Source organism: Podarcis vaucheri, assembly GCF_965113315.1.
Source record: "Podarcis vaucheri genome assembly, chromosome: 17".
NCBI lineage: Eukaryota > Metazoa > Chordata > Lepidosauria > Squamata > Lacertidae > Podarcis > Podarcis vaucheri.
In genome coordinates this window covers 8631650-8657790 of record NC_138755.1, presented here as the reverse complement: position 1 = coordinate 8657790, position 26141 = coordinate 8631650, and the positions used below count along the sequence as shown (strand labels likewise).

General features: G+C 47.6%; 1 protein-coding gene and 2 long non-coding RNA genes across 3 annotated transcripts in view; 2 read left to right on the top strand and 1 right to left on the bottom strand.

The window, feature by feature from the left end:
- LOC309522284 (phospholipid phosphatase 3-like) overlaps positions 1-2746 on the top strand; it is a 38683-nt gene extending 35937 nt beyond the window's left edge. Inside the window, exon 6 of the mRNA XM_082205532.1 lies at positions 1838-2746. Within this exon, the coding sequence (XP_082061658.1) occupies positions 1838-1939 (102 nt within the window). The 3' untranslated portion in view covers positions 1940-2746. The remainder of the gene's footprint in view (positions 1-1837) is intronic.
- Positions 2747-3164: 418 nt separating this feature from the next.
- Positions 3165-4979, bottom strand: LOC309522347. The gene is made up of 2 exons (XR_014215056.1): positions 3975-4979; positions 3165-3403 (listed from the first exon to the last, which is right to left on the bottom strand). It is a non-coding gene; the product is annotated as an uncharacterized lncRNA (long non-coding RNA).
- Positions 4980-5216: 237 nt separating this feature from the next.
- Positions 5217-9809, top strand: LOC309522346. The gene is made up of 2 exons (XR_014215055.1): positions 5217-6842; positions 7231-9809. It is a non-coding gene; the product is annotated as an uncharacterized lncRNA (long non-coding RNA).
- The last annotated feature ends 16332 nt before the right edge of the window (positions 9810-26141 follow it).

Genomic DNA, 26141 nt, shown 5'->3' with positions numbered 1-26141 from the left:
TAATGGGATTGATGACATGAGCCTTTGAAATGTTTTTTGTGCCTAAACTGATGTCAAGGGAGGGTAGGGGCAATGTTTAATTTCTAAAAGGAAAAGTAGAGAGCCATGGAAGGTTGCCCTGTTCCTTAACGCCGTGTGTGTTGTGGACAGGCCTGTAAAACAGTTCATTATTATGACCGCTGCATTGAAAACTCTTCCATGGGCTCGGCAGTGAGGATATCCTTTGAAAAATAACCAGGTTCTGTAGTGAAGTGGTCTGCGACCAGTGCCGGATTTACATATAAGCTAAACAAGCTATAGCTTAAGGCCCCACTCTCTTGGGGGACCCCAAAATATTTAAAGGGGGAAAAACCTGGATGTTCATTTCCAAAATATAAGATAAAAAACAAATAAAATAAAATCTACATACAGCAACAGTGTTTTGTGTTGTGTTGGCTCCTACAATGTAAGTAATGAGCCCTGCCTGCTAGCCTGAAACCTACAATATCATTCATTTCTGTAATAATAATAATAATAATAATAATAATAATAATAATAATAATAATAATAATTAATTTGTACCCTGCCCATCTGGCTGGGTTTCTCCAGCCACTCTGGGCGGCTTCCAACAAAGATTAAAAATACATTAAAATGTCACACATTAAAAACTTCCCTGAACAGGGCTGCCTTCAGATGTCTTCTAAATTTAGGGTGCCTCCATTCTGCATGGAGGACGCGGGTGGCGCTGTGGGCTAAAGCCTCAGCGCCTAGGGCTTGCCGATCGAAAGGTCGGCGGTTCGAATCCCCGCGGCGGGGTGCGCTCCCGCTGCTCGGTCCCAGCGCCTGCCAAGCTAGCAGTTCGAAAGCACCCCCGGGTGCAAGTAGATAAATAGGTACCGCTTACCAGCGGGAAGGTAAACAGCGTTCCGTGTGCTGCGCTGGCTCGCCAGATGCAGCTTTGTCACGCTGGCCACGTGACCCGGAAGTGTCTCCGGACAGCGCTGGCCCCCGGCCTCTTGAGTGAGATGGGCGCACAAACCCCAGAGTCTGTCAAGACTGGCCCGTTCGGGCAGGGGTACCTTTACCTTTACCTTTATTCTGCATGGACTGGTTGCATGGCAACATATGCAAATGGCTTTAGATACCTGTTAGGTCCATAAATGACCATATAGTATATATTCAACACAAAAAACAGTGGCAATTTGTTGTTGACAAAGGACGGCTGGACATATACAGGGCCCCATTACCTTCAGTAGCTTAGGGCCTCATCAAACCGAAATCCGGCCCTGGCCACAACTAATAATAATAATAATAATAATAATAATAATAATAATAATAATAATAATTTATTTATTTATACCCCGCCCATCTGGCTGGGTTTCCCCAGCCACTCTGGGCGGCTTCCAAAAGAATATTAAAATACTGTGATACATTAAACATTAAAAGCTTCCCTAAACAGGGCTGCCTTCAGATGTCTTCTAAAAGTCTGGTAGTTGTTGTTCTCTTTGACATCTGGTGGGAGGGCGTTCCACAGGGAGGGCACCACTACTGAGAAGGCCCTCTGCCTGGTTCCCTGTAACTTAGCTTCTCGCAGTGAGGGAACCGCCAGAAGGCCCTCGGTGCTGGACCTCAGTGTCCGGGTAGAACGATGGAGGTGGAGACGCTCCTTCAGGTACACGGCCTTTGGTCAAGCGGGATGGAAGTCAAAATTATCTCCAGCTCACCAGGTTCTGTGTTCAGTCAGGACTGGCAAAGTTGTGTGCTTTGCCTGCTCCTTCTGCAGCTACCTGCCTCTTGAGAGGGTATTGGGTGAGCCGGGCTATCTCTGACGCCCTCTTTCTCTTCTCTCCGTTTTCAGGCCTTCCATGTATCCAGCATGTTTCACTGCAAGCACCAGCCTCGCCACCTGCCGCCAGTCGCCTTGGACACTCCCAGTTCAGACTGCCACACCGATTGCTAGGGCATGTTTGCTGGGGGTCAGAGACGCACTGTTGATTGGCTGACTACAGGAGCCTTGAACTGTTGCGCCAGTTGCTTGGCACTCGCTGCCCGCATCGGCGCCAGTCTGGGCAGCCACTGCCTTGCCACCTTGCTAGGGGCCACTGGGGAGCTTTTGCTCACTGCCATGCCAACATCCACTGCTGCACCAGCTTCTGGAAGCACCAAGAAGAGGGAAAGGCTGTTAGGGCACCTCTGTGCCAGAGATCCCTCTGTCTTCGCAATGATGGACAGGACACTCTTTGTTTTCCCTTTGGGTTTGTACACTTGAGACCACTCCTTTATGAACTTTCCCTCTATCAAAGGATCCATCACCACTGCCACTTTGGGTTTCCTTTTAGATGATATTCTCAAGAGAAGGAAATCCCCCATCTTATTTTATTTTTTCAACACAGGAAGATCTGCCCTTCCTCCTCTCTAGTACTGGGATGATCTCACCCTTGAAACATTATGCACTCGGGCCGCGTTGCTAGGAGAAAGGCTGGTGGCTCCTTGAGAATCCAGTCTCTGCTGCGCTAGTGATGTCTCTCAGCTGCTTGAAAGGCCAAGTGATGTGTCTTGCAGAAGCATATTCATGAAGGAATGAACCACAGGCTTGGGAGGTGGAGTTGGGAGGAAAGGGCCTGGAAAACCGTGGAGGACCTGCAAGTTCATACCAGGGCACCCTGACGCTGCCAGATACCTCCCAGCCTCCACCCCACCCAACGCTTCCACTCCCCATAATGTGAAACGTGTTGTGTTTTTTTGTAATAAATGGTACTGACAATCACCTAGATTAATAACTGACTTATGGGAGGGTAGACTGCATATGGACCTCAGAACATCCCCCAAAAGCACTGGCGCCGCCGTTTGGATCCTGTGATTCCGCTGGCGCAGGATTTGGTACCTGATACAGAATGAGTTCCTGAGATATTTTACCTTTCACTCAAAACAAAAAATGGTCTTCTGGTCCTCATGGTTGTGAAGATTCAAACCCTTTCCCTCCAGGTGTTCTTTCCTATCCAGTCACACCCTTCTTTGAAATCATGCCAATTATGCAATTGTTTTGAGGATAAATGCTATAGGCATTTATACAGTATAAAGCCAAATTGGGTCCTAAGGAGTGATGAGGAAATAAGTTTGTGTTTCTCAGCCAGCGAGGCATCCCCTCCTGAGGGGCTATGATTGGGGGGGGGGGTAAGTCTCTCCAAAAATATATATGTTACAATTTGAGTAAAAAACTAAAAGTTGTGAAATTTCAAATGAAAGAATTACAGGAGCCAGGTTTGAAGGGTTCTGTGGGGTTTTTATGTTGGCTGAAAGCGGGGGACATTGGTTATAAAGGGTTGAGAAATAAGGAGGAAACAGAGCAGTATCTGTGCATGATCTTCCTTGCTGCTAAGGCAAGCAATGCAACCTTACACATAGAATCATATAATGGAGGTGCCTTCCTTCAGCTCTCTATATTGGACAAACAGGCCAAACCTTACGCCAAAGAATAAATGGACATAAATCGGACATCAAGAATCACAAAACAGAGAAACCAGTAGGAGAACACTTCAATCTCCCAGGACATTCTATACAAGATCTCAAAGTAGCTGTTTTACTACAAAGGAATTTCAGAAATAGACTAGAAAGAGAAGCTGCTGAATTGCAACTCATTACCAAACTTAAAACCATGGAGAGACCTGGTCTGAACAAAGACATTGGATTCTTATCTCATTATACATGACTAAGCCATTTTTCACCTTCTCACCCCTTGCCTTTTCCTGTAAGACCTATTGCAGTCGTTAAGAGTCGTCAACAGGCTCATCTCAGCTACCTGCCAATCTCCCATTCCCACCACCCTTCTGAGTAATACCCCTCCCCACCTTCTCACTATATAGAAGGATCTGGCAACTTCTGTTTCAGTGTATCTGAAGAAGTGTGCATGCACACGAAAGCTCATACCAAGAACTAACTTAGTTGGTCTTTAAGGTGCTACTGGAAGGAATTTTTTTTATATAATGGGGGATCACTGTAATGCTAAAAAAAAAAAAGAGTTTGCAGCTACCTCTTATAAGCTGTGATGTTGAACCCAGTTTTAGAGGCTTGGTTCCACCGAAATCAGCAGCCTGAAACTTGTATAACCAGACACAGGATTGTAGCAATCTTTTAAGTGCTGGATCCAGTTCAAGCTCAACTGGTTTGCTTCTGTTCACATGCATGGTTGGAAAAAGTGGAATTTGTCACTGGGTTGCTGTTGCCTCTGATGTGTTCTGGGGGATCCCCAGGACTCTGCATCAATTTGTCTGGGGTTCCTGAGTGAGAAGGAAAATGGCAGATCAGTTCCCCTCAAAGACCGTTTGTCCACCATTACCAATGTTTGCCTGCTTGTACTGAAGCGCCATTTGTGTGTCTCCACCGCTTCAGACTTTTGAACTTTGCTTGAGGCAAACTTCTCTCAAAGGCTGACTTGTCGCTGGTCTAGTTCAGTGGTTCCTAATTAGCTAAATACTGTGGCCCGCCTGTTTTTCAAAAGCCAAGCCATGGACCCCCTACTTTTGATCATTTTGATATCGCTCTGGGAGTTTTCCTTATGGGAATGGTGCCACAGATCCCACTGGTGGGACCCCTGGGGTCTGTAGTCCGCCAATTGGGAACCACTGATTCAGTGAATTGAACGGAATAGAAGGCAAAAGGCAGAGGGAGCCAAAATTTGAGCCTGCCTAGGATACTGTTGAAATCTGAAAGATCAAAATCTACCCCTGAAGGAGCTCAAGGTGGTGTACATGGTTCTCCATCCATCCCCCATTAAATTTTCCAAAACAATCCTGCGTTGTAGGCTAGGCCGATAGGCAGCAACTGGCCTAGGCGCCTAGTGAGCCCTGATATCTGAAACAGCTACATCACTGGTGTACACCATTGTCAAAGTCACATGGTGCAAGGTGTTTGGGGGTGGGAAGTCCTCAAATCATGACGTTCGGAAACCTGACCCAGTAGAGCCTTGTTTCTGGAACCCTGACCCCTCAATGACCATAGTAGAGAGAGTTACAGATAGGTAGCCGTGTTGGTCTGCCATAATCAAAATAAAAAAATTCCTTCCAGTAGCACCTTAAAGACCAACTAAGTTAGTTCTTGGTATGAGCTTTCGTGTGCATGCACACTTCTTCAGATACTTCTGTGTATCTGAAGAAGTGTGCATGCACACGAAAGCTCATACCAAGAACTAACTTAGTTGGTCTTTAAGGTGCTACTGGAAGGAATTTTTTTACATAGAAGAGAGAAGCAGGAGACACTGTTGTGGGCCTGGGATGTGAGTCCTTGGTCTTCTGCAAACTTAGTGCACTTATTAATCCAGCCCAGAGCAGAGGAAAGATCTCTTGGGAGCCAAGTGAAGCAGCTGTTCTGGATGGCTGTGGTGGAGAGTGTGCTCCAAAAGGTTGAGGCCTCTCAAAGCCAAATGCAGCTCGTGGGTTGATGGGAGTAGATGGGCCTCTTTTCTGCTGCTCATTTGGGACTGACAAATTCATCGTAAGTCATGGGTAGGGAATGTCCCTGGTCCAAGGGCCCCATTCCATCCTGAGGAGGCTCCTGAGGGTAAAATGCCAGTGGAGGGCAGGAGCCAGGGACAAAACTGGGTAGAGTAAGGGATGCAAGAAGGCTGATTTAATAATAATAATAATAATAATAATAATAATACCTTTTATTTATTCCCCAGCCAAGACCAGGCTCAGGGCGGCTAACACCAGGTATAAAAACAATTGATTAAAATACAACTTAAAAACAAGATTAAAATACAATATTAAAATGCAGCCTCATTTCAGTAGAAACTCAAATCAAAAACTTTTTGGGGATGAAAATGTCAAATCTTCACCAAGGCCAACTATCCAGACTGGTCCTACGTGGGCCAGAAAAAAGCCAGGGAAGTCCCTAAATAGGAGTTCCATCACAGAAGGAAAAAGGAAAGAGGGGGAGGGGATCAAGTTGATTCCAAGCCAAAGGCCAGGCGGAACAACTCTGTCTTGCAAGCCCTGCGGAAAGAAATCAGATGCTGAGGGCCCTGGTCTCATGAAACGGAGCATTCCACCAGGCTGGAGCCAGTGCTGAGAAGGCCCTGACTGGTTGAGGCTAATCTGACTTCCTTAGTGCCCAGGACCTCTAGGGTGTTGCTATTTATGGACCTTAAGGTCCTCCGCAGGGCATATCGGGAGGGGCGGTCCTGTAGGTACAAGACACACAGACACACCTTTCTGTTCTCCATCCAGGCATCCTCAGAGTTCAAAGTTTTACACCTGTGTTCAGTTGGTTGGACTAGGAGGGGTCTTGAGACCTGCCATGTGGGTGTTCCTGATCCTGGGTAGCATTAAGGACTGTCTTTTGCGGAGTTTGAGCTTTCAAGGGCAGCCAGCCTCAGAGGAGTAGCTGAAAGAAACTGTTTGGTAAGGACGAGTACAAGCTCAGAACCAAACAGAGGGCAGCCCATGTAGCTTTCAGGGGGAGAGGAGAGTGATATACAAAACTGCCATCATGGCAGGAGAGCAGGCTTTGAGACAGCAGCTTGCGCAGAGGCTTAGTAAAGTTGGCCGGTCTGAAAGAGCGGCAGTGCTGCCATTTCTCAGCAGTCCTGTGCCTACTGCAAATAATGTTCAGCCCTAAAGGTGAGGAGCGAAATAAAAAAAACAAAAAAAACAGAGACACTGGGCAACCGTAACTATCAGGATTGTTCCACAAACATAGCTAGAGCTTGTTTTCTTTTTCTCAGAGCAGGAGCACTCTGGCTCCATGTGACCAGAACCCAACTTTGGCATTCCTGCCGCTGAGCTTCACGTTCATTCTCAACTCATCCCTCATCCAAAGGAGGAGGTGGAGAGCCTGTTTGGGAAGTAGCATTCAGAGAGATGCCAGTCTGCAATCTGTTGTTGTTTTTTAATATTTATTAATTTTTCACAAATTATACAATCAAACACAACAAACCAAACAAACACAAACAAAAAAAGAACAAGTATAATTTCAAATCCTTATTTTCTTAAAAGTTATTTCACCAACCTCCTCATACCTCCCCTTTCTGCGTACCAATTTCAAATATTTGATTCAGCAAATCCTCACCCTTATTTTTATCTAATTGTCGACCTTTATTTTCTTTTAACTTAAACTTTACAGCTGTAATCCGCTTACTTTCTAAAGCCACATCTCTTTCATTTCTTTGGCACCAATTGGCCAACAATGCCCAAGAGAAAGGCCTCTGGTTTCTTAAGGAAAGTACATTTAAGTACCTTTTTCATTTCATGCCAGTCTGCAATCTGAAGTGCTGCCACCCTGGAGCAGGTCTATCACCTAGCGAAGGGGTGGGGAACCTTTGGCCCGCTATCCAAATATCACTGAACTACAACTCCCATTAGCCCCAGCATTCATGGCCAATGGCCAGGGATTATGGCAGCTGTAGTTCAGCATCTGGGCAGCCAAAACTGCCAACCCCCCGGACTTAGCACGCTTGGCCGTGAGGTCAGGCATTTTGCTGGCTACTTAAACATGTAAAGCGGCTGCGGTAAACAACTGTATATGCGTCCACCAGAAGGAAGGAGTGTGTGTTCTGCAACTTGGCTGTTTATTAGCAGGGGGTCTCCTCACAGTGAGCCAGTGTGGTGTAGTGGTTCAGAGTGGTGGACTCGTAATCTGGTGAGCCTGGTTCGCTTCTCCGCTCCTCCACATGCAGCTGCTGGGTGACCTTGGGCCAGTCACACTTCTTTGAAGTCTCTCAGCCGCACTCACCTCACAGAGTGTTTGTTGTGGCGGAGGAAGGGAAAGGAGATTGTTAGCTGCTTTGAGACTCCTTCGGGTAGTGATAAAGCGGGATATCAAATCCTAAGTCTTCTTTTTCTCCTCCCCCCTTCTGTACCTCAGGCATTTTCCTGGCCAACTACGGCTCCAGATTGCCGGATCAGCGCACAGCAGCCCCAGAGGAGGCTGCATTTCCAAGCAGGGCACAGCCACCTGTGCTTTCATCAGGAGACAATCTGATATCAACTTTCAGCAACACAGAGCGAGGTTTCCCAGCCCTCCTCTCCCACTCGATTGGCTGCACCATCCCCCAGTCTGTTCTTCACAACAGCCTCTCCCAGGAGAGCTGCTGAATCCATTCAAGGCCATTCTCAATGGCTCCTTTATGCAGTGTCCGGGGTGGGCTGGAGGCATGTGACTTGCAGGGCCAAGACTGGGGGTGGGAATAGTCCCAAGCTGGCACCACCGAGTCCTTCCTGGCATCCTGCACAGCCTCTGTTCGAGGCAGGGACAAACAACACTTAACATTTTCTTCCTGGTCATTTGCACAGGTCTCTTCATGTGCAACAGGGACGCGGGTGGTGCTGTGGGTTAAACCACAGAGCCTAGGACTTGCCGATCAGAAGGTCAGCGATTTGAATCCCCGCGACAGGGTGAGCTCCCGTTGCTCGGTCCCTGCTCCTGCCCACCTAGCAGTTTGAAAGCACGTCAAAGTGCAAGTAGATAAATAGGTACCGCTCCGGCGGGAAGGTAAACGGCGTTTCTGTGCGCTGCTCTGGTTCACCAGAAGCGGCTTAGTCATGCTGGCCACATGACCTGGAAGTTGTACGCCGGCTCCCTCAGCCAATAAAGCGAGATGAGCGCCGCAACCCCAGAGTCAACTGGACCTAATGGTCAGGGGTCCCTTTACTCTTTTACTTCATGTGCAAAGCGCAAGGGGGGTGGCATGCTGAAGGGCAGTAGAATCTGGAGGCAGAGCAATGGAGGCTCTTTGAAAAGGGGCTTGCTGCTTGCAGCGTGAGGGCACGTCTCACTTTCACCTCTAGTCAACAGCTTCTGAGGGTGGGGTTTTTGTATGGTTTCAGCAACCTGCAAAACTTGCTTGTCCAGTGGCAGGCGGGCGGCGGGGGGGGGGGAGACATGTGTGTGCATCTATGTGTATAATATGGGGTGTAATGCTTATCTCATACATTTTGAAACTCTGATTTAAATCAGTTGCCTTTCTTTAGCCAGAATAGGAAGCAGGCAACAACCACTAGTAAGCTCTCCTGCACCAGCCCATCATGTGCAGGCCTCATCCCTTTTGATAAGGCTTGTGCCCTCTGTAAAAGGGGGGGAGGGAATGGAATGTGGATTTTCCACCTCGGGCACCAAAATATCTTGGGTTGGCCTTGGCAATGTGACTTTTAATGGTTATCTGAGTCTCACAGCATTCCTGCCAGGTCAATGTAATTCCCTTTTTTACAGCGGGAGAATTGGAGCTGAAATAGACGCTACAGAGCTGGAGCTGGAGCTCTGGGAGGCTGTCCAGTGAAGTGGGTTGACGGTAAATTCTGGACACGCAGCAGGAAGTACACAATTGCGTAAAGCACTTAACGGCCCCAAAGCAAAGTCCAACACCCGCTCGCATAGTTGGCCAGTGTCCAGCAGCACACAGAGCAGAAGCAGCTTGCCAGGGGATTCTACAAAGTCACAAACAGGACTTGTGTATAGAATTACAAGTCTGGAATTCACCTGAAAATCCTGCAGTCCCTAAGACTCGCTGTCGTAAATCACTGGATCCCTCACTCTGCTTAAAACCAAAAGACATGCAACCCAGGTTAATGGTTTATTGAATATTTACAGATAAATAGGTGAAAAACATTGGTAGGATTATTGTAGTAACCTGCAGTTTCATAAGAGTTTGTATTTAATGTAGGTAATCAAATGAGCAAATTAAATGAATTTGGATATGCAGAAGATGTTAAGAAATAAAGTTAAGGAACCACAGAAAGAGGGGAAAGGAAGTCCGACTTTGAAATGTTAAAATGATTGTAAAAATAATGGAACGTGTAAATTTGAAAAGTATAAATAAAAACTTTTTTAAAAAAATACATGTGACCCAGGCGTCCTGGCTGCAAGCTCCCCTTGAGGAACTTTCAGACAGGAGCTTATTGTGAGATTAGTGCTCCTTGTACATGCAATTTTTTTCACAGCATCTACACAACGTCATTGACATCGAAATGCCACTCCATATTCTCTCCCCCCATTTAATCCAGATTTAATCTCCTCTCTGGAGAAAAATGCAATAAAGTGGTACCTTGGCTTGCATACGTCTTGGTTTGCATACACTTTGGATTACAAACACGTCAAACCTGGAAGTGCGTGTCCCGGTTTGCAACCTTTTTTTGGATTACAACCCATTTATTTTGGATTATGGACAAAAAAAATTTGGAGGCCCCATTGGCGAAAGCACGCCTTGGGTTATAACCTGTTTTGGTTTACAAACGGACCCCCAGAACAGATTATGGTTGCAATTGTAACCACAGTAATTAAAACCACAGTAATTATTTTTAAAAATGGTTACCAATGACTTGTTGCTTCAATGACCCATTTTCAAATTAAACCACCATCTATAAGCATCTTTGGTCTAGCGCAGTGACTCCCTCACCACAAGTGGAAAAGAAATGTTTGCGTGCTATTGCCGGGGAGGAGACACAACAGGAAGTACATAAGCATTCAGTGCTCCCAAAGCAGATGCCTACAAATGTGGTGTGATGGAGAGGTGAACCAGCTTTTATTTCATACTTCAGTTAGCCTCTTTTCTCACATTATCGTAAAGCAGTGATTCCCAAACTTTGTGCTATGAGAGTTGCTGAATATGCCTTATTCAGAATACGGTCTCAAGTTACAGGGTTTGATTTCCTAAGAATCTCTGCTTCTCAAAGAAGCAAAGTTCAGAGCCTGATTGTGGTGAAGACATACTTCAAAGCATATGGGAGAAGGCTGTTGAAATCCCAGAGGCTGGAGCAGGTGCTGAATAAGATCTCCAGTGTCACTGGCTGGAGCAGGGCTTCCGGGTACTGTATTTACCCATCCCCTTAAGTGGCAGAAGCAGAAAAAAGTACAGTGTGCAAGCCATAAAACAGCACAAGGAATTATGCAAAATCATGTAAATATGTTGAATTTGCGTAAATTATACTGACTGCAGTATTCAGCTCTTTTTGTCACAGAATTTGGGTTACCTCGGTGCAGAATTTTAGGATTGTTTATTTGTTTTGAAAATGATTACAGACACCCCTCCGTGCCAAGTGCACTAAACAGGTAAAAGGTAAAGGACCCCTGGACAGTTAAGTCCAGTCAAAGGCGACTAGGGTTGTGGTGCTCATCTCGCTTTCAGGCTGAGGGAGCCGGCGTTTGTCCACAGAGAAGCTTTCTGGGTCTTATGGCCAGCAGGACTAAACCGCTTCTGGCACAATGGGACACCATGACGGAAGCCAGAGCGCACAGAAAGCCGTTTACCTTCCCACTGCTGCAGTACCTATTTATCTACTTGCACTGCCATGCTTTCAAACTGCTAGGTTGGCAGGAGCTGGGACAGAGCAACGGGAGCTCACCCCGTTGTGCGGATTTGAACCGCCAACCTCCTGATCGGCAAGCCCAAGAGGCTCAGTGGTTTAGACCACAGCACCACGCACATCGAATGCACTAGCACCAACTTGCATACGCTCTGTTTTTATCAGGGGTAAATGCACTTTCTTTACAAGACATGACATGAACAAGTAAGGTGCATGGGTTTACTTTAGTGGTATCCACCACTGAGGAATATTGTTGTAAACAAAATCTGCCTTTATTCCCTTATGGGGGACACAAGAGCCCTTATAGAGTCCTTTGTAGGTTCTCCATCGGTAGGAGAAAATAACATGAGGCCAACCAGAGAATATTGAGAAGCAAAGCAGCTAGTAAGCCTGATCTTTATTGAACTGTTGCAACAGGGTGCTCCCCTCACATGCAGGAGAAAGGAGGAGGACCCAGAACAAAGGTGTGCCCGCCCTTATATAAAGGTAAAGGGACCATTGCCCACCCTGGAGTCCAAGACCACCCCCAGAAACCTCATACATACATCACAGAAGGGGTGTAGCCCAAGACCACCCCCCGGATACATCATACCTACATCACAGAAATTTGAATGTTGTTGTTTTTCCTGTCTGCCATGTTATCTGATAATGCCTTATCTGATTGCCTTTCCTGGTAGTCTGGCCATTCCTTTGAGATGGTAATCACTTAATACCTGAAACAATAGGAAGTTTCCCCCACCCCCTCCCTCCTTGCAGAGAAACATTTGGTCAGTTTAAGGAGCCAAAATGGTGTCAGGACTGTCTTCCTGTGCTACTCCAGACATGTGGTTTATATATTTATGTATGTGTTTGCTTGGTACATTTATGAACATTTATTATACATATGAGATTTTTTTATTACAAATATGAACTTAAAAGCTGGTGGAAATGTGTGGTTTCCTTGAAACAAGTCCATGCAACATCCAAGACAACTTCTTTTCTGCATAAACATCCACCTTGACATTGTATCTGAACGTAACGCTTCCAGGGAAAGGTATTGGTCAGAACCATTAGTGCCTGCCTTACAGAACTGTACTGTGGGAACATTACTCACATATTCATATCTTAGCCCTACTCATCTAAGCTTTCAAGAGATGTCACCAGAGGGGTGGGTGGGATTTTGGCAGCCTGGTGAATTCCTCTTTTCTGCCTTGATTTGTGCTGGATCTCTCCCCCCCCCCCCTTCTCAGAATGAGTTTCAGGTGATACTGCAGGAACAATTGATCCTTTGAGTTCTTCCTGACACCACCCTCACATTTGCCTCCAGCTCCGGGGCAGAGAGGGGAGTGTCTTCCCAGTCAGTCAGCAGAGCTTGGCTGAGGTTGCCAATGTATGAGGGGAAAGGATCTGGGGAGAGGGGGTAGATCTTTCTAACTGGGCTTGGACAGAGTCTGCATCCCTTATTTCTCCTCGTTTCTTTTTCCACACAGGGCAAGCAAGTGGAACTCATGGCCAACAGATGTTGTGCGAGCGCCAACAGTCGCAGCAAGTTGGGGCAGGAGGGATTTGACTAAACTGTGGCTCCCTGATGCCAGAATTCACAGGAAGTTCAAATATGAATCCCAGGTAACAATGTTCAGAGGCTGAAGTTGTTTAGAACCTCATAACAGAATTGTGAAACCACAAGAGGTAGAAAGTAGCTTAGTTAAAAAGGTAAAGGTAAAGGGACCCCTGACCATTAGGTCCAGTCGTAGCCGACTCTGGGGTTGCAGCACTCATCTCGCTTTATTGGCCAAGGGAGCCGGCGTACAGCTTCTGGGTCATGTGGCCAGCATGACTAAGCCGCTTCTGGCGAACCAGAGCTGTGCACGGAAATGCCGTTTACCTTCCCGCCAAAGCGGTACCTATTTATCTACTTGCACTTTTGATGTGCTTTCAAACTGCTAGGTTGGTAGGAGCAGGGACCGAGCAACGGGAGCTCACCCCATCGTGAACCGTGAACCGCTGACCTTCTGATCGGCAAGTCCTAGGCTCTGTGGTTTAACCCACAGCGCCACAAATTAAGCTTCCTTAAAGGTGAATTCTAACAAGACAAACATATTCTGAGGTTTTCCTGTGTTTTCCTCAATATCACACAGCCCTGATGGTTAACAGTTTATATTCACCTGAAGTTATTCCAATAAAGAATGTGGAAATCTTCCATTATATATATATACAAAAATGAATCCCAGGTGATTGAAGCATGATATACAGGCAAGCTTTGAGGTACACACAGCTTGTACAGCTTTTATAGAGAGCTGGTGGTAGCGATTCAAAAACTTGCCATACTGTTTGGCCAGATATGAGCAGTGGGCTGAGGGTACATGCTACAATGGGCACAGACTCTGTCAGATCATCTTCAATTTGTTTTTTTAAAAAAACAAAGCGGGGGTTTGTGTATATCAGACCACCTGCATGCTCCACTCACCAATTCCACCCCACCCCCATATCGATCCCCTGCCATAGGTGCCAACTCCCTGGGGCCCTGGGGGCCCGAGGACCCACAAAATTCCCCATGAAGGGGCTGGGCAACCACAAATTTCAGTGCCAGGGCAATGCACGCTGCATGGCACCCAAGACCCCTGGCACCCACAGTCGAATGGCCAAGCTAGCACACCTGCCCCCTGCAGTTTCCCCTTCCCACCCCAGGCAACTGCTACTGCTCACCTCCTAACCATATTTTTGAAGCCACCTCTCTCTTTTATTATGCAGCCCTGTTTTGCACCTCACTTTAAAATGCCCTCCTGAGATTTACTTTTACTTTACACCCTATAGCAAGCTTCCTCAAACTCAGTCCTCCAGAAGTTTTTGACCTACAACTCCCATGATCCCTAGCTAGCAAAACCAGTGGTCAGGGATGATGGGAATTGTAGTCTCAAAAAAACATCTGGAGGGTCGAGTTTGAGGAAGCCTACCCTATAGAATGCAGCAGAATTAGCTTCCACCAGTTGTGGGGGAGAGTTTCTGCTCTGGGAATGCCTATTGATTAGTAGGAGATATGCTGCTCGTAGCAGTAAGCCTTGAAGAGGCACAACATGTGATCTCTGAGGGCAGGTGACCTTGGCATTGAACATGTTTGGATCATCCAGCCACTCCCAATGTTCAAAATTATGTAGAAATCCAGTAGAATCATCTGGCCCCAGACAAGGCTGTGTGGAAAGAGCCACACCAGAGCTATGCAAAAGCTTTTGACTGTTTGATTGGCTTCTTGCAGCACATTAGTGGTGCCCTATGGGGGAATGTCTGGTACTGTACAAGTCTTTGGGTGCAGGCTGGCATTTGAAGCCTTGGGCACCATCTTCTGGTTATAATACACATTACATGTTCTCTCACTTTCCTTTTTTCCTAAAAGGTAATAGGACTACCTAATTGGTATACTTATTATTATTATTGGTCAGTCCTTAACAATTAATTCAAACCAAATAGTTCTCATCTCTCACCATTATTGCATACAATTATTTTTAAACAATTAGATTCTGGGGCTGAATTCAGAAGCTATATGTTTTGTCCTAGAACAGGAGATTGGATTATTCTCATCCTAAGTATGTGGAGCAGTCTTCTCAAAGCTGGTGCTTTCCAGATGTTTTGGAATAAAACATCCCTATACAGTGGTACCTCAGGTTACAGATGCTTCAGGTTACAGACTCCGCTAACCCAGAAATAGTACCTTGGGTTAAGAACTTCGCTTCAGGATGAGAACAGAAATCACGTGGCGGCAGTGGGAGGCCCCATTAGCTAAAGTGATGCTTCAGGTTAAGAACAGTCTCAGGTTAAGAATGGACCTCCGGAACGAATTAAGTACTTAACCCGAGGTACCACTGTATGCTGATGACACAAAGCCCTACTTCTCCTTTACATCCACAGGTGTGGCAGCGGATGGGCTGGACCATTGTCTTGGCTCAACAATGGACTGGATGAGAGCCAACAAACTGAAGCTCAATCCAGATAAGACCGAGGCACTGTTAATCGGTTGTTCCCCAGACCAGATGGCTGGGAAGTGGCCTGCTCTTAATGGGTTTACACTGCCTCTGAAGGAGCAGGTACACAATTGGTGGGTACTTCTCAATCCATTGCTGTGACTTGAGGCTCAGAGTGCCTTCCATCAGCTTTGGCTGGTGCCCCAGGTACGCCCCTGTTTAGACAGGGATAGCCGAACCTCTGTTGTCTGTGCTCTGGGTAACCTCTAGGTTAGATTACTGTAACATGTTATACATTGGACTGACTCTGAAGGTGGTTCAGAAACTTCAGCTGGTGCAAACGTCAATGGCCAGGTTGCTCACCGGGGCAAGACAGACTGAGAATATTACTCCGATCCTGGCCCAACTGCATTGGCTGCCAATCAGTTTTCAGGCCGAATTCAAAGTGCTGGTTTTGATTCATAAAGCCTTAAATGGCTCAGGACCACAATACTTCCAGGACTGCCTCTTCCCATATAAATTGGCCCCGACTCTGTGTTCATCATCTGACGCCCTTCTTCATGCATCTCCTCCCCAAGAGGTCTGGAGGGTGGCAACACGAGAACGGGGCCTTCTCTGCAGTGGCTCCTCATTTGTGGAATATTCTCCCTGGGGAGGTTCGGCTGGTGCATTCATTGTACACCTTTAGGGGCTAGGCGAAAATGTTCCTCTTCAACCTTTGGCTGATTGGCATCTGATGCCCTTTTAAATGTGTTGTTGAAGGGGTGGGGTTATTGGTTTGCTGTTGTTGTTATTTTTACTATGTATCTTGTGGTTTTTATATTGTGATTTTCTGTTGTGGACACCCTGAGATAAATGGGACAAAAACTGAAGTCTCCTTCCCCCCCCCAGCTGCTAGCTAAAACTGCTCCCCAGTGCACTTACTTTCCATGCTGCCAACAAGGCTCATTCGAGGCCAAACGAGCCCATAGGTTCATGAACAAAGATCCGGCAAGGGGGGGGGAGCTCACATTATCCAAAAGGATGTTGATATGGAACACAACCCTACAGAGAATTCCAAAGGCCTTGCTGGTGTTAGGATTCTTGCTCTGTGTTTGCAGTCATGGGATTGTTGTCTGTCACATGACGGTGTATGTTTTCATTCCACAGTGTGAGAAGTGACGGAGACAGGATGTTTATGTTACCGTGTTCTGTGAAGTGGGACTATTGTCCTGTTAACGGAGAAATCTGAGGGCTCCCTTGGACAAAAAACAAGGACACCAGCCAGGAATACCAGAGCAAAACAGCAGCCAGTAGGCTTGGTCTTTATTGAGGACTGTCGCAACAGGACTCCCACCTGCCACAAGGTGGAACAAGATGGAAGCCCTGAACAAAAGAGCCCCCAAACTTTTATTAGCTGCTAATCCCCATGTTACACCCCCCCCCGCCGCAAACTACATCACGGTTACATCATGAAAGGGGAGGTCTGGTGGCAGTAATCTGAGCATCCTGGACACTGCCCTCCACCAAAACACCCATCAAGTGTAACAAAAGAGATCTTTCAATTTCTCTGTTTCCCAGCCAAGTTAATCACACCCTTTTGTCTTCATCTGGGTTTCTTATTTCTGGAATGGCTACCTGTCTGGCACTCAGGTATCAGGATGCCAGGGATTATCACTCAGGCAGAGGGGCTGCTGAGTAGCTGAGCTCACATGTCTATATGAATTTCTGAAGTTTTCCCAGTGAGCCAGTACATAGATACATTTATCAGTGAATTGTTACATTTGGTATTGTGCAGCAGAGGCCCTTTGAATAGATAGGAAGAAACTGTGATGAAGTGTTTTGTGGGGACAAGTCACAAAAGTGATTGTGCTGATTTTGGTAGTGGGCTGCATGTGCATGATATCTGCTGGAGGGGCAACCCCCTCCCCCAACCTGTACATAAATTCCTGCAACAGTCCTTTGTTCTTTTTCTTTGCTGTCTGATGAGAAAGGGGAAGGAGCTAAGTCAGAATGCTCCGAGTGTATTATGTGTAAATAAAGTAGCTTAGTGCTTACAAACCCAGCCTAGCTCTGACTGCGTTTTATCTCTGCTGGCACAGGGTCTGTGGCCCCGATCCCTGGGCCCATAACCATATTAGGATGGTCCTACTCGCATGTAGGACCCTGGCAGAGACACATGCCCGGCTGGCACGTTCTCTCCCTCCTGGTCGTTCGGTCGTTCGGGAGCTTCAAAAGCTTTCTCCAGCCTGAACATCACAGTGACTGATACCAAGAGGCATCAGTGCACTTAGGATCCTGCAGAGTATTTGCAGTTTGCGTAACAGACTCAATCCTACACAATATCTACACAGTGAGAGGAATAGAAACCCAACAGCTGGTGCCCACAAGAGTTAATCATGCTGCTTGGAGCCAGGGAAATGAGACACCCACATACTCTCTTTCTGACAGCAAGAGCCGTTCAACAGATTATCACAAGAGGTTGTGGACTCTCCCTCCTTGGAGGTTTTTGAGCGGAGGTTGGGTGGCCATCTGCCATGTATTATCTTGCTGAAATTTCTGCATTGCAGAGGGTTGAACTAGATGACTCTCTGAGTGCTATCCAACTCTACTGTTCTCAGATTCTATGATCATGCCTGCAAGCAGAATATTGCTTCTCAAGGGCAATGGTATCCTACCCTTGCCGCATATATTTCCCTACCAAAGAGGATAATACATGTGTTTTGTGGAACCTCTTCATATTGCAGAGGACTGCAGAATTGGCTTTAGGGCATGGGTAGGAAAACAAAGGCCCATGGGCTGGATGCAGTCCAATCGCCTTCTCAATCCGGCCCGCGGATGGTCCAGGAATCAGCGTGTTTTTTACATGAGTAGAATGTGTGCTTTTATTTAAAATGCATCTCTGGGTCTACCAGTGATCTACCACATACGTCCAGTGATCTACTGGTAGATCACGATCTACCTGTTGGATGTGCCTGATATATGCTAAAGAGACCACAGTCTTTTTTGACCTTCATTTAAAAAAAAACCCCCTCAAATTCTGGGTAAGCAATTGGAACCCCTGGAGTCTCAAAGATGAGGGTGTGTGCAGCCATAGAAAGACACTGCAAAGCAGAAACTTTCTGTATTTCTGTATATCTAGAGAGATGGGGTGGAAACAACCATGATGGTGGTTAATACAAGCCAGAGATATGTAAAGGGGTCTTTAAAAAATAAGAATAAAAATTGGATTTTCAGATTAAAATTTTACAGTCACATATGCAACAAACAACATAAACACAAGATTCCAAAGAATCTCCTGAATTTCCCTCCTCCCCTTTGTGGGTCCTATTGTTAATCATTTCCTCCTGCATCTTTTATGATAATCCAGATCTTTTACCTCTCCATTATGTCCAAAATTCACCCTTAAACTACAAGTGTTATTCCAATCCTACTAACAATTTTAACTGTTTACAATGGTTTTAAGTTATAAATTTCCCCCATTCCTTATTAAAATTTTGGTCTTCCTGATTTCTGATTCTTTCGGTCATTTTTGCCACTTCAGCATAATCTATCAATTTGATCTGCCATTCTTCTCTGGTAGGGACTTTATCTTCTTTCCATCTCAGGGCCAATAACATCCATGCAGCTGTGGTCGCATAAATAGTCTTTTCTGCTCTGTTGGGATTTCAGCACCTAGAATTCCTAAAAGGAAGGCTTTGGGAGTGTTTTTTAGAAAATGTTATTTTAAACATTTTTTTTCAACTCATTATACATCATTTCCCAAAATTCCTTTACTACCTTACATTTCCACCACATATGATAGATAGTGCCTTCTTTTTCTTTACATTTCCAACATACATTTGACCCTGTTTTACACATTTTTGCTAATTTGCTAGAAGTTAAATACTAACGGTACATCATTTTCATATAGTTTTCTTTCAACATGTAACATGCTGTGAATTTTAAATCCCAATTCCATAACTTAGCAGGGGGTCTTAGCAGAATCATGGTTAAGGTATCATCTATGTCCAAATAATATGTCAGCTGTAATCACAACAGGGCACCTGAAAAATCTGAATTGAATGTGTCAGTTCTCACAGCCAGCGTATCCTGGTGTATATATGAGAACCAACATGAACCTAGGCTGAATTCATGTGACTGTGCCACCACAAACACAACTCATGTTTATCTTATTGTCCCAAAGCTAACAGCAACCAACTGCCAGTAACTTTGGCTGCAATGTTTGTAAACGTTGGCCCTAATCTAGCTGTTTGCATGTCTCCCTGGTGAGATCATCAGTAATACCGTATTTCACCGCATAATAGTCACCACTGCATAACAGTCACACCCTTCTGGGGGAGGCCCTAAAATCAATTCCAAAGCATTCACCGCATAGTAGTCTCAGAGGGATTCTCAATATGCATTCTCAGTACCAGACGGAGGCGTGAGGGGAGCAGGTGGGTGGGAAAAACTGTCATGAGTAAGGCACAAGAAACTTGGATGGCACCAAAACAGTTAGTAACAAATAATAAGCATAAGTATGTTTGTTATGTTTGTTAGGGATGCGGGTGGCGCTGTGGGTAAAACCTCAGCGCCTAGGACTTGCCGATCGTCGGGTCGGCGGTTTGAATCCCCGCAGCAGGGTGCGCTCCCATCGTTCGATCCCAGCACCTGCCAACCTAGCAGTTCGAAAGCACCCCCGGGTGCAAGTAGATAAATAGGGACCGCTTACTAGCGGGAAGGTAAACGGCATTTCCATGTGCGGTGCTAGCACGTGACCTGGAAGTGTCCTCGGACAGCGCTGGCCCCCGGCCTCTTAAGTGAGATGGGTGCACAACCCCAGAGTCGGACACGACTGGCCCGTACGGGCAGTGGTACCTTTACCTTATGTTTGTTAATAAAAATTGTTTCCACACATAAGGGTCATCTCTTGGGCTTTTCACCACATAATAGTCACACACACACCTTTTTAAAAAAAGGAAAAGAAAAATCAGGATTAAAAATGTGGTTATTCTGCAGTGAAATGTGGTAATCAGTTCAGGGGTCGCATGGATTGTCAAGACTATCGCTGGTGATCTAACCAGAGCTATTGAATGGCCCTATATCATAGATGCTCTCTTCCAACTCTACAGTTCTATGATTTTATTATTCTCTATATGCGACACCTTCAGTTCTAGACTGGATCTCTTTTCACACTCGGCCTGAAAGAGGCATACATAGAAACATCCTTCCATCTGTGTGGAACAGCATGAGTATTCATACTGGAGAAAGTTATACACATTAGTCATAATGTGTAATGTGAGGAGCAGCTCTTTGGTTGTCAAATTTTCTAGTTCCAGAGATCCATTTCCTTCTAGGCTGTAGAGGATTCTGGGAAATGTTCTAGTCTCTACACTCTAAGACAACTTCCCACAGCAGGGAAAGATCAATAGCGCTGAGCCTGCTGTCTTTCAGGGAAGCTTCTGAGGAGCCCTGGGATTCCCCATCACTGGGCGAGATTAAAGGGAGCTTTTAAATCAATAGTTATTTAAAGAAAACGGTCCTGCTTTGGTATGCCTGTCATGTTTGTCTTCGTGATGAAGTAGAATTACCAAAGAAGGTTTTGGCATTGCTTACAATGATGCAAATTCTCATCTATTTTAATGATTTCCAGAACTTTCCCAAGGTAGTTGTGGTAACCATTTTCTTCTAACTGAATCTCCCCCTTGACTTAAAATAATTGTACCCTTATTAAGTATGACCGATCTCAAAATGGTGGGTGCAATGGGCGCCACTTCTCTGCTGGTGTTCCTCAGAATTGCCTCCCTGCGTCCACTCACAGAGAGCATCCGTTCCTGCTGCCATTACAAAGCTTTTTTGTGCCTAAAAGCAGTTGGCCTCATATGGCCCAATGTCCAAGAGGTGGCAAGGGGCAGCTTGCTTGTGCCAGTTTCGAGAGAAGTTGAGCTTGTTTGAACTTGGAGCAGTGAGTGACCCGTTGTGTGGCACAACTAGGCAAAATGCAGCCCACTAGCCATGCCCGGCAGACCAGCTAGGGCTCCATAAGCATCCAGATTTTGCTGCCTGCCTGGGACTGCAAAAGCAGGGAGCTTATCAAGCACCTGGCTGGCCAAAATTTAAGCCTTTTCCATCTTATCTTATCCCTAGTTAGAGCATCCAAAACCTGGACTGAGAGTTGGGAGGAAAGCAAAAAAGCAAAAGGTGGTATTGGGAGCGCTCATAATTGAGAGCTGGAGCAGCAAAAGGAGACTTCAGATGAAAGGAGGGAGGGAGCTTGTTGTATAATGCATAACTTGGACTCGGGCCCAGTGCTTTTGCTCCTGTTTGCTCTTTCCCTGGGCTGCATTCCCAGGCATGTGGTCTTCATTGTATCAGGCACAAAGTCCCTCTTCCACAAGGAATCAGGTCTTTTGAGGCTGTCTGCCCTCAAGTGACCAGCTACGCAAAAGGTTGCAAGTAGAAACAGGGAGAATCCCAGAGATGTCTGAGAAGGGAGGACTCCACTGCAAAAGGCTCAGTGTGATGCAGAAAAAGCAAAAAAAATTCCTTCCAGTAGCACCTTAAAGACCAACTAAGTTAGTTCTTGGTATGAGCTTTCGTGTGCATGCACACTTCTTCAGATACACTGAAACAGAAGTTGCCAGATCCTTCTATATAGTGAGAAGGTGGGGAGGGGTATTACTCAGAAGGGTGGTGGGAATGGGAGATTGGCAGATAGCTGAGATGAGCCTGTGAAAAAGCAGAAAAAGCAGACAGTCTGGCACACAGAAAAAAGTGGGATGTAAATAAATATAATATACAAACAAGCAAACCATATTTTATGTTAACTATGGTTTTACATAGCATTTGACCCAAGCCAGTCAAACACAGATCACAGTCTTTATTACCACTTCCAGTTTAAAATGGTGCAAGTTTTCCACTTGTTATATTTATCCATTGCAATACATAGATGGTTTTCAACACACAGAATCTGCAGGATAGAATGGCAAATAGCTGCTTTCGACTTTTACAGGAACTAAGAGTACTATTCTAGCCTTTTTCTTTTCTTTTTCTTTTAGCAAAGGAGGGACACTGGGATCAGAGAAGGTGGAGAGTAAGCAAGCAATTTCTAGCAATGAGTAATTCCAAGCCATTAGGGGAATATATCCTGCCATTAGCTTCCACTGATAAAACAGTCAAGCATCCTGGACTATTAACAAGCCATCAGCCTAGCAAAGGATTACCGCAGCGGCGTAGGGTGGGTTATCAGCACCTGGGGCAAGGCAAGTAATTTGCGCCCCCTAACCCAGGGCAAGGCAAGTAATTTGCACCCCCTAACCCCTAACCTGCCGCCGCTGCCAGCTTCTTCTTGCTGCTGCCTGGTCTGGTCTGGTGTGGTTCTCTCCCGCGCTCAGCGCTGCGCTGGGCGGCCGCTGCACTGTCCCTCCCCCGATAGTCCCTCGCTCTCTCTCCGCACCGCACGCCTAGCACCCACCCCCTCCACAGTGGGCGGCGACCCAGTGGCTCGGATCGGATTCGCACAGCCAGCACTGCAGTGAGAGAGAGTGAGTGAGCCAGGTAGGGGCAGAGAGCTGCGAGTGCAAGCGCGCCCTCCCCAGATGTTGCGCCCGGTGCGGCCGGCCCCCCCTGCACCCCCCATGCTACGCCACTGGATTACCGTATTTTTCGCACCATAGGACGCACCGGACAATAGGACGCACTTTGTTTTAGAGGGGGGAGAACAAGAAAAAAAAATTCTCCCCCTCTCTGCCCAGTGCCCCTTCAGTGAAGCAGCAGGAGGCGCTGCACAGAGAGGGGGAGAACTTTCCCCCTCTTGTTTTCCCGCTTTAAAACAAGGTGCCGTTTAAGGTGCGTCCAGGCGGCTAACTTGGAAGCCTGGAGAGTGAGAGGGGTCGGTGTGCACTGACCCCTCTCGCTCTCCAGGCTTCAGGTTCCCTTCGACCTGCTCTTTGGGGCTGGCGGGGGGAAGCCCACCACCAGCCCCAAAGAGCAGGTCAGGGAGCAGCGGAAAGGCGCAGCGGAGAGGCTCCTGCCATAGCCGCGTGTCACCTCTTCAGCCGGGAAAGGGTCGCGGGGTGCTTTTCTAGCCCCGCGCGCGCTCTCCCAGCTGGGGAGGTGACGCGTGGCTATAGAGGCTCCTGCCATAGCCGCACGTCACCTCTCCAGCCGGGAGAGGGTCGCGGGGGGCTGCTTTAGCCCCGCGCACGCTCTCCCGGCTGGAGAGGTGACGCACGGCTATGGCAGGAGCCTCTACAGCCCCTTAGCTTTGGGTTAGAGGGGTCTGTTGAGATGCTGACTGGAGTGAAAATGCAATTAGATTTATCTTTGCTGCAACATAGAGAGTGTTTGGTATGGTATCTTTTCCCCCCCTGTACTGCCAGATTTCATCATGACTGTATTATGATTTCAGTTGATTTAGATACATGTACTCTGTTAGCAAAAATTATTAACTTCAAATATCCACATATCCTATTACATAATTGTCAGGGGTTCAGGAGCAGAGACGCAGAGAAGGGAGGAAGCAGAGAGCGAGGGGGAGGAATCCGAAGGGAAAATGAGTGATGATGACGACCCGAGATCTCCAAGCCTAAGCAGTGAGTCAGAGGACTCCCAAAAGGGAGCCCCAGTGAGCAGAGCAAGGGGGGGATCCGGGGGGACACCCCAGGAGGAAGGGAACAGAGGAGATTCAGAGAGCAGCAGCTGGAAGTCGGGACCCACGCTCATAACTGAGGGCGGCAGCAGCTGGAAGTCGGGACCCACGCTCAAGACTGAGAGCAGCAGGGAGGAAGGTAGCCAGGCATCGGGTTCCGGAGGCTGTCAGCAGGAGGGAGGGCACGAGTCAGGGGTGGTCACGCCCTCCTCAGAGAGCGAGGCAACGGTTAAGAGGAAAGTAGAGAGTTGGGCGCGCGCGCCAAGTTCAAATGCAGCGGAAGCTGGAGCAGTAAGCAGCCCGGAGAGTGAGCCAGGTCCTAAAGCCCGCCGCAAGGAGGCAGAAGGATCAGGGGGGTCAGCGTCAGAGGAGAGTAGAAGGGAGGAGGCCCAGGGGGGCAGAAGGACCCAGAGACGTAGGGAGAGGCGAAGGAGGTGGAGCAAGGCTAGGGTATTAAGCTGGTGTGCAAGAGGCGGGGACTCAGACGGGTCTTCGCCGACCTAGGGCAAAAGGTGTAGAGCTGCACGCTGCAGTTCGGAAATGAAACCTGTAACTTAATAAAGACTCTTATAAAGTGAACGCTGGCGGACTTGGTCCTATGTGAGCTGGGACTGGGTGGCAGCCCTGACAGTAAGACCCGTCTCTTGCAAGCTTCGGACACCTGATATCTCGCAGCGGAGAGAGAGGCAGCTGGAGGAGGGGATCGGTGTTTGGGAGCAAGCTCACGACGGTTAGCAGAGATGACGGAAGCAGAGACAGTTGCAGCGCTGCAACAGGCAGTTACCCAATTGAACGCGGAGGTACTGGCATCCAAGAAGAGGGAGGAGGATGCGGCAGCCGCCTACAGAGATCTCCACGCCAGGTTTGAAGCATGGGTTAAACACGGGCAGCCAGGACCCAGACCGGAGGGGGTTGGGTTGGCACGGAGAGCAGGAGGGCTTGTGGCTCACTTCGATGGGAATTTACAACAGTACCCCAATTTTCGAGCAGACGTAATGTGCGCACTGCAACTGCTGGCAAAAGACTTTAGAGATGAGGAAGAGAAAGTGGGGTTCATACTATCCCATTTGCATGGGGATGCTAAAGCGTGGCTACGCAATTTGTGGAGGGATAAAGATCCGGCGCTTCAGAATGCAGATGCCTTTATCAAAGCGATGGATGCGTGTTTTTTGTCTACTATTGATGTGGATCTTGCCCGACGGGAGATTCATGGACTAAAACAAGGGAGGGCAAGCGTCCGGCAGTACCACGCCCGCTTTTTTGCGCTGGTCAGTGCCTTAGAGTGGGACCGGGATTCGCCCCCTGTCAGAGACCTGTTCTGGGAGGGTCTAAGCTCTGCGGTCAAGGATGAAATTGCAAGGGGCGAGAGGCCCCGAAGCACGCAGGAGGTGGTCCAAAGGGCGCTGACTGTGGGGGTGAGGCTGGAAGAACGTCCAGGGTGCAGAGATGAAGGACGTGGAGGGCGCGAAGCAGCGAGAAGTTTCTCTTTCGTTCCAAGAGAAGCAGCGCGTGCGCAATCCACACCTCCGCCTGGAGGGGGAGGGGAACCGATGGAGGTTGGAGGTGCAAGGGCTCAGTCAGCAGCCAGAGCCCAAGCACCGACAGCAGTGAAAGCGAAGCCTCCTAGAGGGAACAGGAAGTGTTACATCTGCGAGGATCCAGGCCATTTGGCGAAAGAGTGTCCCCGGAGGCTCCACAAGCACACTGCAGCCTCAGCAATGGTGACTGCAGCAACGCAGCAAGGAGAACCACAGCAGGGAAACGACGATGTCTGGCTGGAGACAGAGGCACTGGGGCCCAGCCAGACGCATCAGTGACGCAGTCCCCAGCGATCTTGCAACCCACGGACCCCCTCCCACCCAAACCAGTAGTGCAGCTCACAGCATCTCTCCAGCTACCCGATGGCGTCACTATCGAAGTGCCGCTTTCTGTGGATTCTGGAAGCAACGCAGACTTTATAGCGCAGGATTTTGTGGAGCAGCACGCTATACAGCTACTGCCTGCCACTCTGCCCCTGCAAGTCGTCACAGTGGATGGCAGAGAGTTGCTAGGGGGGCAGGTGGTGAAGCAAACGCCACCGATGGTGATGCGCCTTGGCAACCACAGGGAAGTCATCAGTTTTAATGTCACCCGACTGTCGGACACGCCCATTGTGTTGGGCATGAGTTGGCTGGACAGGCACAGTCCGACACTGGCTTGGTACCAGAGACAGCTGATCTTCGGCTCCTCTTATTGCGCAGAACACTGCATCCTGCCCAGACAGGAGGGAGAGGAGGAGGAATCACAACTGCAGTTGGGAACGTTGCAAGCAGTCCCCCACAA